Raw genomic sequence first — 12,263 nt, forward strand, 5'->3', positions numbered from 1 at the left:
ATTTCATTTCACCAGTCCATAATTACAGCTCCTTTTCCCACACTGACTGACTTTCTCCATTGTCATACTGCAATCTTTCTCTACACAACTTACTTTTGTAATACAATATTAAAATGGGGAGACCAAATGGGAAAATAGGATCAGTTTTTCTTCTGTGACAGGAAAACATTCGAAGAAAAAAGAGGAAGGGGGAAATAAAGAACTACGAAGTATTCAGATTTTTAAAATTTAAAATATCTTTAAGTTCCACTGTATTTTGAGGATTACTGGACAGAATCCAAATATTCTGAAGAAGGGCGATGTGTAGCCATAATAATCAAGATAAAATTGAAACCATTAGTAGAGATTATGTATGGCAATTTAAGCTACACAGATGAGTTGCCTTTCAGCATTTAATTTTTTTTTTTTTCTTTTTTTTTAATTTAAAATTTAGAATCTCCATGTCTCTCTTACTGCCTTAGAAAATAGCAATTCCTTCTAATTCCAGAGGAATCTAGAATTAATCTGTCTCTACATTAATTTTCTGCTTACAAGAAGATGATTAGGCAGACAATGCGTACTGAGATATTTCATATTAGAGGTAGATTTACCTTGTCACCTTCAGAGAAAGTCATTCCATCAATGGCCCTTTTCCAAGTAATCTCTGGAACAGGTTCGCCTTCTGCTTCACAGATGAGGGTTGCTTTCCCATTCTCAAATGTGGTTTCATTTTTAAGTTGTATTATTTGAGGCTGCACTGTTAAAAATACAAATAGCATTACTGATCCTGCACAAATAATGTAATATCAAAATCTATCTTTAAACCACCTTTTCTTTTTGGTCAAACAATTTTTTTTTTTATTTATTAACTAAAGTTTAATGTTATTATCTATAAAAGCAATTAACTTTTCTGACCTCAAGTTGCACAACAACCATTTCTGTATGTCCCATGAGTTGAACATCCTGCTCCCTTGGTGGGGTAGAGCAGGATGGGTCCTGGCTGGTCCATCCTGTGCTCTTTCCCCCTAAGGGACAAGTTGCCCAGGAACCTGTGGAGTGTCCCTTCCTGGAGATAAACCAAAACCCAGCTAGATTTGTCCCAAGATATCTATTCTGTCTGACTCTGGGCTAGATGGTCTCCAGAGGTGCTTTCCTATCTCAGGCATTCTTTGATTCCATAATGTATTTTTTTGTCTTCAAATGCACATTATTCAGAAAAAAAATAGGAATTATTACCATTCCTTGACTTTGATCTTTAGCAATGTTTCACTGGTTTACATGAATTACAGATTTTAGCAAAATCCCCCAGCAACAAACACATTTCACTGTTATTAACACCATGGAGAATTTAAGAGTCCTTTGATACAAAGGTGTTCACCCTCACTTACCAAGTAAACTGGTGTTAAGATACATTTTAAAAAATCCAGATATTGTTTGCATTCTTCAAATCATTCCACTTTATAGCCCCAATTACATATCAGCTACATCTTTCAATCTACACTGTACCTATCAGGTTATTTATGCATACAATACAATTTCTGGTTACATGTGAATACTTTCACATAGAGGATTTATCTGTACAAGAAGTCTGTATTAATACTGCGCATAGACTATTACTCTCTTCCATGACATTCAAGTATCTTCATAAAAAAAATTTTGTCCTATCTATTACCTCATATATAATGATTAATAAGTTTATCTGAACCTATTCCCCTTATACATTGAAGATGACACTCATCCTCCTGAAAAACCCAACATGTATTCCAAAACCCAACATGTAATCCTGTAATAAGAATACGATTCAATATGTTTACACCCAAAAGCAGTGAATAAAATTTACATGAGTCAATCAAAAATTGGGCTGCTCTTAAGATGAACTTCATCAACTTTAAGTACATTTGTTGAAAGCAATGTATTTTTTCCAAGCAGTTTGTCTGAGCTTCACTTTTGAGGAAGAATTACTATGGTGTATTCCTTATGAAACAGAAAATAAAGAGATGTAATCTGTCTTCTAATGGGGTTACTAAAGTGTGTGCTATGGAGAGCAGCAATATTACTTTATGTTCATGGATTAAAATGGGAAAGATGCTCATTCAGGTTGGAATGCGCACCAGGAGAGATTCTTGACCCCCTCATCAACACAGCATCAACAGACCCTGTTCAGGTCAGACTGAACAGACTCAGGGATTTGTCAAGCACTATTTCAAAAAATGTCATGAGCAGAGAGTAGACAACCTCCCCTCAGCCTATTGCAGTGCCTGGCTGTCCTGGTGAGGGGTGTTCTCCTTATGTCCAATCTCCTGCTCCATTTTATGACTCCTCAGTTATAAGTATTGACTCACAGATCCTACATTCATTGTCACCAAGAAGAATAAGAAAAGCAGGTTCAAACTTGCTATCTGTAGGCACATCACCTACTTTTTATCCATTCCCTCCACACAATTCATGGTCTCACTTCTCATTCCTTTTCTCCATATTCCTTCTGTTGGTTCTCTACTGTCTGTTCACCCTTTACTATTATGAATAAACTTTTGTGTTTACTGCAGAGAGATGAGAAACAAGTAGCATTTTACCTAAGAAAGCACTGAACTAATAATCCTGCTTCATTAATATATAATCTATGGTGAATGAGATCATGTGATGAGAGAAAACACCTTAAGTGATCAGGAATTGTCAAAATGTCAACTGGATGCAGATTTATTGGATGCAGCAGAAGATAGCAAGCAAATCATTACATCAGGATATCAATTTTGCCAAGAAAATACAAAACTCCTCTGTGGTACAAAAAGGGATGTCAGTGGAAAGACCTAAAAACCCCCACCAGAATTAGAGACAGGAGATAATTATGTTAAATTTCAAAATAACTTTAATTATTGCTCTCACTTTCAGGATCATTCAAATACCCATGAAATATTTCACTTAGGCACTCAAGTGCTCTATTTCCATAGCCATATCACCTGGCTACAAAATAAACTGTTCTATCCTTTCATTACTTCAATATATCATCCTTCCTGGAAAAAAGGATGAGCTATAATAGACATAAAGTTTTTTTTCCTTTTCTAGAGGGATCATACATAGTATTTCATGCCAAAAATTCTCAAAAGTTATAATTATATCCATCAAAATGAATTCCCCATCTGGACAACATGACAAACAATGTAATTTGCTCAAGATGATTCCAAAACACAACAAAAAATTCTTAACCTTAGACTTATTCTGAATTCCTTTAAGACCTTTTTCAAATGGATCACTACAAGACAAAAAGTTTTAGCTTGACATTTTAGACAAGAGTACCTGACATTTAAAGGAATAAGCACTGATTAATCATCAAATACATCTAGCTGACAGTTATTACTTGGAAGAAGAGAGCTCATATGGGGGATATAATTTAATTAATTCATTTTTCTAGGTCACAAGTCATAACTTACTATTGACTAGAAGTTTTTACACTGTTTGAATATTTTTCAATGACATTTTGGACATTGGAAAATATTAAAATACATTTGTGTACATGTAAATAAAACTATTTGAAAATGCCAAAACTGGTATTGACAGAAATACTGGAACAGTCATTTCCCCCACCCTCCTGCCTCCAATTTTTCAACTGTTCTTTCTAAATTGATAAGGTCATTCTCAAACTGAGTTGGTATTTGCCTTTTGTATTCTAGAAAATACGAAGCAAATAAAAATACGGAGCCTTGGAATGCAAATTCAGGAAGCCTTCAGGGCTTTGCTGCTTTCTTCAGACAAAAAATATTGAAATATAGACGTTGTGATGTAGTTGAAATATTTGTAAGCTAAATGACCTGGCTCAAATGAAGCAAGGCTTGAACATAGAAAGGAGCTAAACTTTATTAAAATTATTTAAGGTAAGGAACTATTATTACTAGACATGCATTGTTAAATATGAACAGAGTGATGATGTCAAATAAAGAAACAATATTTGCTGATTGGAAAGTTTGTTTTCTGATCCAAGAAGGTTGGTTTAAGTTTCCTAGCACTTCATCAGTAAACAAATTTCTCTCAGATTCCTTCCTTGGACTATTCTGGATTTGTCTCATTGCTGTGTACCTACAGCCTCTCCATAAAGCCTATGATGAACGTGGATAGCAGTCTGAGGCTTTTGCTTACAACCAGTTTCTTGGAAAAGGTACACAATTTATTGAATTCACAGACTTCAACCCATCCCTTTAACAAAGAGTTTCATCAAACCTTGAAAGCAACACATATACAAAGCTTGAGATAGTCCTGCTTATGTTTCACCAAAAGAATTATTTTAAACAGTTTGATATTGATACAAACTTGCTTGTACTGGTGAGAGGCCTGGTGTATGTCTGTATGTCTGCCTGATGAATCACTTGATTAATATATCCCAGGAGGAATCATCCCTTCCTGCTGTCCTCCTGCACAGACACATTTGAATCAGGTGGTAAAACTGCAACCTCACCCTCCTGGAAACTCCTGGTACAATTTGAGCTTAGTAAATAAACTAGAGACCAGCATGGAAATATCTCAGAAAGAGGTTTCAGGAATTCGATTCCGTATATGATAAGGATTCACACACATACCGGTATGAAATGCTGACCTGACTTAGCACAACATGAACTGAGTCTCTCTCTTTGAATGGTATTATTGAAACATGTTAAAATGCTATTTCTGCTTCACACTCAGAAGGGTTTAAAACTTGTCTTCTGGGAAAACTGTCATCACTGTCTTAACAGATTGGGTTTTTTTATTTTAAAAAGTAGAAGTATTCCAAAAAAGTGAGGAAGTAATAAGGAGGAAAAAGGAATGCAGAAAATGCATGAACTTCTAATGATGTCTCAGGTTTTAGCTTGTATATTTTTCAGATTTTCCTGCTGCTTTACTGTGTAGTTCTGAGCTTCATATTAGGGGACGGTGAGCTCTCTTCACAGAGCAGGGAGACAAAACAATTCCTTCTCTAGCTGGGGACCAAGGACAAATGATCCAAATCTCAGGCCCAAGAGCATAAACAATGGTGGGCTGAAGAGAGAGAAACAAGAAGGATGGGACTTCAAAATCTAAAGCTGTAATTGGACAATTAACTCTAATATGCAAATGACCAGAACTTATAAAAGTGTGGGACCTTGTGGCCAGTCGTTCATTTTGTGACCATTTTGGGTCCATCTTGGGTGCAGCCCTGGCTGGGCTTTTGTACTGCCCAAGGTGAATCCATTGAGGCCTTTTAATAAATACCTAGTTTATTCTTTAACTCCCACCTAGTCTCTGTTCCAGGTCAGCCTTCACAAAGCATCACTAACATTACATCTGTAAGTGTTGAGCTGGACTTTGTGAAGCTGAAGTTGGTGAACTTTATGATATCTGGGAGGAGCAGGCACAGGTAGCTCCATACACCGATCCATGGCATTCTTCTTCTAGAGGCATCAATGAATTTAAATGAAAATCTTCCTTGTATGTATTAAAAAGCATCTAACGACAAAAAAAAAAAAAAAAAACCAGAAAAGCATATTAAAACACATATAAATTTACTTGCTAAGCCAAAACCAAAAATTTTAAGGTATGCTCCAGGCACTATTAAAAGGAATGCAGCATTAAGAGTGAAAATAAGGGAAAAATTTAGATAACTCATCAGCCCAATCTCAGAAGCACAAGAGGCCCTTTTTGGTTCCAAGATGAATGGATTTTGAAGGACTAAATTAACATAAAAGTTTTGAATTTTAGCATTTGAAATAAATACAACAGGGATAAGATAAGGTCCATTATATTTCCTCCTATCTGTCAGATGACAAAAATATATTAATAACAGCATATATTTTCTCAATAATCAATAAAAATTACATTTTGAATGTAAAAAACTGAAAAAACTTTTCCACTAAAAAATATTCAGATTATAATTTAAAAGGCATCTAGAAAATAAAAATGGTGTGTGTTTAAAGAATGCGTTAAGTACTAAGTGTCTTTTGTAACGCTTTTTGAGGTATCTCCTCATTTGATTTTTGTGAAGTCACTTGTGAGAATCCAGTGAAATGCCAATGAAAAACTTTTACAATAAAATATTACTCAGACTGCCCTCTCACTGATTATGGAGGTAAAACACCTGTATCATAGAGAACTTCAAATTAACTTATGCTAGAAGTCCTTTAAAATTTTTATTTTTATTGATTCATATTAAAGAAAGAATATTTTTCCTTTCCAGGAAAATAAATTATTAAACATATAGATGTAGTTTTCTTTGACCTAAGTACAGAAAAGACAATGCTTGTTGAAAACCTCAACACTAAGTATCATCAAATTGTATAACCATGTATTTGAGTGATAAAGAAGTAGAAATAAGCAACTAGAGCAAACAAAATGAAAACCCTAGGAATATAAATATTATTCATATTAAGCATAAATATGTCTTTAATTAAAGCTAATTTTCTTTCGTTTAGTCTGATTGTATTTTTTATTCTAACATAAATGAAGACTACTAGCATCACCTTGGAGAAGGAATGATGAAGAAATTAATGTTTACTTTGGAGAAAGAAGATATAGGAAGCTTCAATATATTGAATTTATTGACTGTTCTTAAATCAAATGTTTGTTATTAGGTAATTTCTGGAAATTTTTTGGGGGTTTTCTATAGATGTAAAAATGTGGTATTTCATCATTAAAAATGATAATTTAGATGTATCTAAACACACAAATTTATAAATATGGCTAGTTACTACTGTGAAAAAAAAAGAAAAAAGAAAGTGGAACAGTATGAGTGAAAGTGATAGCTACCAAATAGAGATACAGAGAATACTTTTAAAGAATTGAAGGATGAATACCTATGGTTTCAAGCTGTTCAGTAGTAAACATAAATGAATCTGAATTAAAAACCTTAGTACAAATTCTAAGCATTAATAAATAAAATCTTTTAGGTAATAATTGCTAATGATACAGAAAAAAAGCTATGGCAGGTAGGACTAGTAGAGACAGAGATAATCAAATCATATCAACAAAGGCAGAGAAATAGGGTTTTTTCTCTCTTTTTAGAACAAAGCACTGATAGAGATGAACTGGGGAAGGCAGAGTATGTGCCTATAGGTTTCCACACATATATCAGAGCTGCAGGAAAACTGTCAGAGTAAGCATTTTACGTCAGAATAAAAAAGGGTTTTTAGCATTGATACTGAAAAACACCTAAAGATAAACTAAAGAATCGAGGTCATGCATAGAAACTAAATATGTAGCTATTACATGACACTGAAATGAACATGTCTATTCAAAAGTCCTGTGCTCCAGAAAGTTTAAGTAGTGAATTCTAATATGTTACTATTATTTTTATTGCATTATGGTTAAATTACTGTTATTATGTGTTTTAACACTGCCAGAACCATGTTGCAGAAACAGTAGTAGTTGCCCTAAGGAGTTTGCATTGTAAATTAAAGATAGCAGACATGTGAGACAAATAAGCTAATGAAGTGAGAGAGAAAAATGCAATTTAATAGGTCAATTTAACATAAACAAGTTGTTTGTGTACTATTTAGCTATAATAACCAGCCATCTGCCTCGTCATTTTCAGACTGACACTTTTTTAACACATTTAATGGAAAAAATATAAGTAGTTGTTGGCTGTATATATGACTGTATATAATCTGTGTGAAAGAGATAAAAGTGAAGTTTATTGTAAGAGACATTAAAATCCTGCTCCATAACAAATTTGCTATTACCTCTTAGGGCAGAGATCTGGGAGACACTCTAGAGAATTCTGTGGAAACTTAAACATAAGAAATTATTTTCCATGCAGAAAAGGAGTTTAGGATGTCATGGAAACATTAAGGATGCGTAGGTTCATAATGGATTTAACAAACTCATTGTATCCAGTAAAACAGTAGGATTTCACTTTCCATGGAGTCCCCAGAAAAGTGGTTGCTAAAAGATCAAAAATATATACAGGAAATCCTCACTCTTAGTCTGGTGTCTCTTTTTCCCTATACATTTCATTAAAAAGTTTCCTTGCTCTAGGCAAGGAAGTAAAACAAGTAAATTTCATGCACACTTAAAATTACTTGTATAACACACACAGCTGTTTCTGACTGAAATTTCCCTAAATTAATATCAAAATTAGAAAGCAATTTCTATTCCTTCCATATTTTTTTTTAAGCTTGGAAATAGAGTTGACTGAAATATTTCAGTTTTCCAAACCAAGATGATTACTTCTTGAGGCTGGGATAAAATTTATGATTTTATTTCATCTTCTTTCCTTTGAAAGGAAATTGAGAATAACTCTCAAGTACCTCAGAACAACAGCCCAATGGTTAGGCAATGCACCTGGAGCAAGGAGCTGGAAACAGCACAGCATAAAGAGTTTCTCAGAGAGGAGACAGTGGGATGTATGGGAACTCAGCCACGTTCACCTGATGCCATGCCCTCAGCCTCAGGCTCCCAGGCCCCAAATGCCAGCATTATCCAACCCAACATCTACCCTCTTCAATGCCAATTATCAGATTACTCTCTCCCGTTAGAACTCTTTCACTTTCATAAATTATTATTTAGCTTTAGCTAGGAATTAATGTTAAATCGTAAATATTTGATTTTTTTTTTAAACTGGGAATTAATTTCCTCTGTCCTAAGTATGGCATTTACCTATTCAAATAGAAATTATATTTCTCTATAATACAAGCTATATTTAATGTAAATATATATAATATATTTACATTAAATATAGCTTGTATTATAGAGAAAGATAATTTCACTATGTATAATTGTATATATATATTTGAACCCCAACACATTCATTTTTGTAGGTTTTTCATAAGTAAGTTACAGCCTTTTTTTTTTGCACAGTGATTCTGAGGGATGTTTTTTACATTCTCACAAATACTCACTCTCACTATGTTATATCTCAACAAAACCTCAAATAAATTTTCAGTTCCATGTAAAGGAGGGAATCATTAGCACAGTTGGAGTGATGGAACATAGAAAGACAAATAAGGGTTTTGAGGTTATTACTTTTATCCTTTGAAGCTCAGCACACACAACACTGTTATGACTACATCTGCAATTGTATACTTAAAAAATAGATGTCAAGAAAGATAAATTGAAAAAAAAAAAAACACATTAGGAAGATCTCTGCATGGCATTGCCTTACTAAAACCCCTTACTGCTTAGAAGTCAAGATAACCTGCTTTTCCCCCTTTCAGAACTTCCCCTTTCTCCTCTTGGTTTTCTTGCAAGCAGTCATCCTCTAAATTAAAACCAGAGTGAATTAACTATTTAACACTCCATTGTATACTGGATGTGAATAGCAAAAAAGCAAATGCTGAAGATAACCTTTTCAAAATGAAATTCAGATGTAAAGGTTTAAGCAGCCAACAGGGATGAAAGAAGTTGTAAAATTATACAGAAAGCACTTTGCTGCATCAGTAGGCACCTTGCAAAAATACTATTGAACTGAAAACTGTGAATTAAAACCTATTTCCCTAATGTTTACACTTTAAAAGTAAAGATGGACCATATTATGCAGTACTTACCAAAAACTTGAAGGACTGTCTGTTTTTTGTCATTTCCTGCCTTGTTTTTAGCATTACAGATATAAGGACCCGCATCGATATTTTTTATGTCTCTTATTGTTAGTTGTGTATTGCTTCCTCTCAGCACATATTTTTCATTTTCTTCAATAAGTTTACCATTCCTTAAAAAAAAAAAAAGGTATAAATCAGCCATTAAGTTCCAGTAACAATGTGCTATAGAAGCAGCAATAGGCTGAAAATAATATTTGAGGGAAGAGACTACTATTACACCAGCCACAAAAAACACAATTTAATTGTCAAGGTTAAAAGATATATATACATAAAAATACTATAATACCTTTATTCCTAAATGTTCAATATTGACCTAATGTTAGAAAAATGGTTGTGAATAGGATTCTTACATATGGCTTACACTCAAGGGAGGGCATGAGGAAATTGGATATATATTGTGTGTGAGAAACTATTAAAAGCATATTTCTCAAGTGTAACTGCTGCTGTTCACAGTAGCAACAATGTAGCAACTTATGAAAAAAATTAAATTACATTCACGTAGAGCCTATTGGCACATCAAGAACCCATCCAAATAATTTCCTCTCAGTTGTTGTTGGCTAGCCACAACTTAGCAAGCAGGCATGTCTCCAGATGTTAGAATGAGCTGTGACCAGATGGTGCAGAAATAATAAAATCTGCAAGCAATTCTGAGGGCTGATTGAGGCTTGACCGGTCCATTTGGGCACCTTGGCCTACACACAGCTGCTTTTTCAAGAGGGCATTACTCAAACATTCTATTCTATTCTATTCAATATTCCTAGTTTAGAACAAAAAATATTTCCATTTTGTTCTCATATAATTCTCATATGATGATAACTACATATATTTCATATTTTCCTAAATAATATATTCTCTAAAAGTGAGGACAGTGTTTCTTTCTTGGGACAATCATAACTGTTAGTAGGAGTACCCTGATACCTATATAGTTTGCACTTAGTACTAACACGTTTTTGTAAATAATTCTTATCCACTTAGTTACCAACATCAAGACATTATTATGATACTTGTTCATTTCCTTTCCAAAGAAAATCACAGAAACTGTTTTACAGAACAGGAAAGGCCTAATTTTCCATATTTAGATAGTCTCACAGAAAACCAAACCTAATCAAAACCTGAATAAACAGAAAAAGCCACCCAAACCCACTACACAGCAACATACAAAGAAACAAACAACAACAAAAAATCCCAAACAACCAAAACCCCCCTAGTGATACCTTTTTTCATAATCATTGATATCTATAGCAGTTTCTCAGCAGAAAAGGGATTATGAGTATTTCCCTGGACCCTCTAGTGAGCAGAGAGATTCATACTGATGCTGACATTGGATAACAGGAAAACATGAATAATACACTCAAAGTGGATTATTTCTTTTGTAAAATAATCCTAAATCCTGTCAGCAAAGACCAGGAAATTGATCCAGCTAAAGTTTAGCAGTGTAAATGATCTCCACAGCTATAAACAATGTTTTCAGTAGGACTATTCACATGGGTAAAGATTTCCAGTTCACGACCTGTAGTTACATTAGGATCGTTATCTTTCACTCCTGGCTAATTTAATTCCATTAGTGTATTGCCTCTATGAAGGTTATGCTTTACATTGATGCAATATCAGCTTCAACAGAGATCCCAGTTCAATGGAGAATTAATTAGATTCTCTTAGTCCATGAAATATCAACAAAATATATATGTATATGAAATAGAGCAGCAACTAAACTTTGATGACCTTTCTTCTTGACAAGGTATTTTAAAGTCACTAATTTTTATAAGTGCACTAAATGATTTTCGGAGAAAAATTGATATATTAGTTCAGATGCATCCATTTTAAATTGATGAAATCTAAATATCATCAGCACCTGGAAATAAAAATGGTCAACATAAATAGTTCAACTTCACCACATTAGCTAGTGTCTTAAAGAGCTAAAAGCTTGGGACTATTGTTTTGTCCAGAATCTTGCTTACAGTCAACACACAGAGATATGAGTCCCTTCAACAGTAGTGTCATCTGAATTTAAAAATACAGATATTTTTCATAGCCTATCTGAAGGCTATGAAAAATATCTGTATTTTTGATCTGTTAAAATCAGTTCATTGGAAACCAAAAAGGAAACAAGGGTAGTAAAAAATTTAGATAATTTACTTTTTAGTTGACTAAAATAGCAGTGGACTGTAAGACTACCTTTGAATAGATCCAGATTCTGCAGGCCTTAATAAAGAAATTTCATTTGACTGAATGAGTGAATAATGGTGTGAGAGCCCATTTTAAAAGGCAACAAAGGCAGAAGAACATGGAAATGTGTAAACACAAGTCCTCAGTCTTTATGAACCACCTTAACAAGCATGGATATACTTTTTACACCATGAAGACAAAATCCTGCAGAAGAATGGAGTAAAAAATAATTTACCACCCTTTTTGTCAGTACTTTTCCACAGCTCTCCAGGAGACTGAGTATACTTCAGAATGTTTTGCAATAAGACATCAGGAAAAGCTATAATTACGATTTTCCGTTAGAATATCTAACACCATCTCTCTGAGGCCATTAGCTATACCTAGCTATTCAGAGAATTCAGAAAACAGGCTTCCATTACATCACTTCATTACACCTGCCCATTTTAAAAATGTTTAACCTGAGACAAATTAAATAAAATGACTGAACTCACATAGACAAAAAAGTGAGGTCAGGTTTAAAACTGAACACAATTCCCTTAATTTGCTGTGACAAATAATTGTAATCCTTACAAAATCACTAGTAAT

At 33.8% G+C, this 12,263-nt stretch overlaps 1 protein-coding gene across 3 annotated transcripts in view; it reads right to left on the bottom strand.

The window, feature by feature from the left end:
- The window catches only part of NCAM2 (neural cell adhesion molecule 2), a 270,131-nt gene that overhangs the window by 103,468 nt on the left and 154,400 nt on the right, over window positions 1–12,263 (bottom strand). For all 3 annotated transcript variants that reach the window (XR_004060971.1, XM_030954686.1, XM_030954700.1), the window contains exons 7-8: window positions 9,462–9,622; window positions 591–736 (exon numbers count right to left, since the gene is read on the bottom strand). Coding sequence is in view for 2 of the 3 variants with exons in the window: in XM_030954686.1 (XP_030810546.1) it covers window positions 591–736; window positions 9,462–9,622 (307 nt within the window). In the remaining variant the exon portion in view is untranslated. The remainder of the gene's footprint in view (window positions 1–590; window positions 737–9,461; window positions 9,623–12,263) is intronic.

The sequence above is a fragment of the Camarhynchus parvulus genome, chromosome 1 (genome assembly GCF_901933205.1).
Source record: "Camarhynchus parvulus chromosome 1, STF_HiC, whole genome shotgun sequence".
NCBI lineage: Eukaryota > Metazoa > Chordata > Aves > Passeriformes > Thraupidae > Camarhynchus > Camarhynchus parvulus.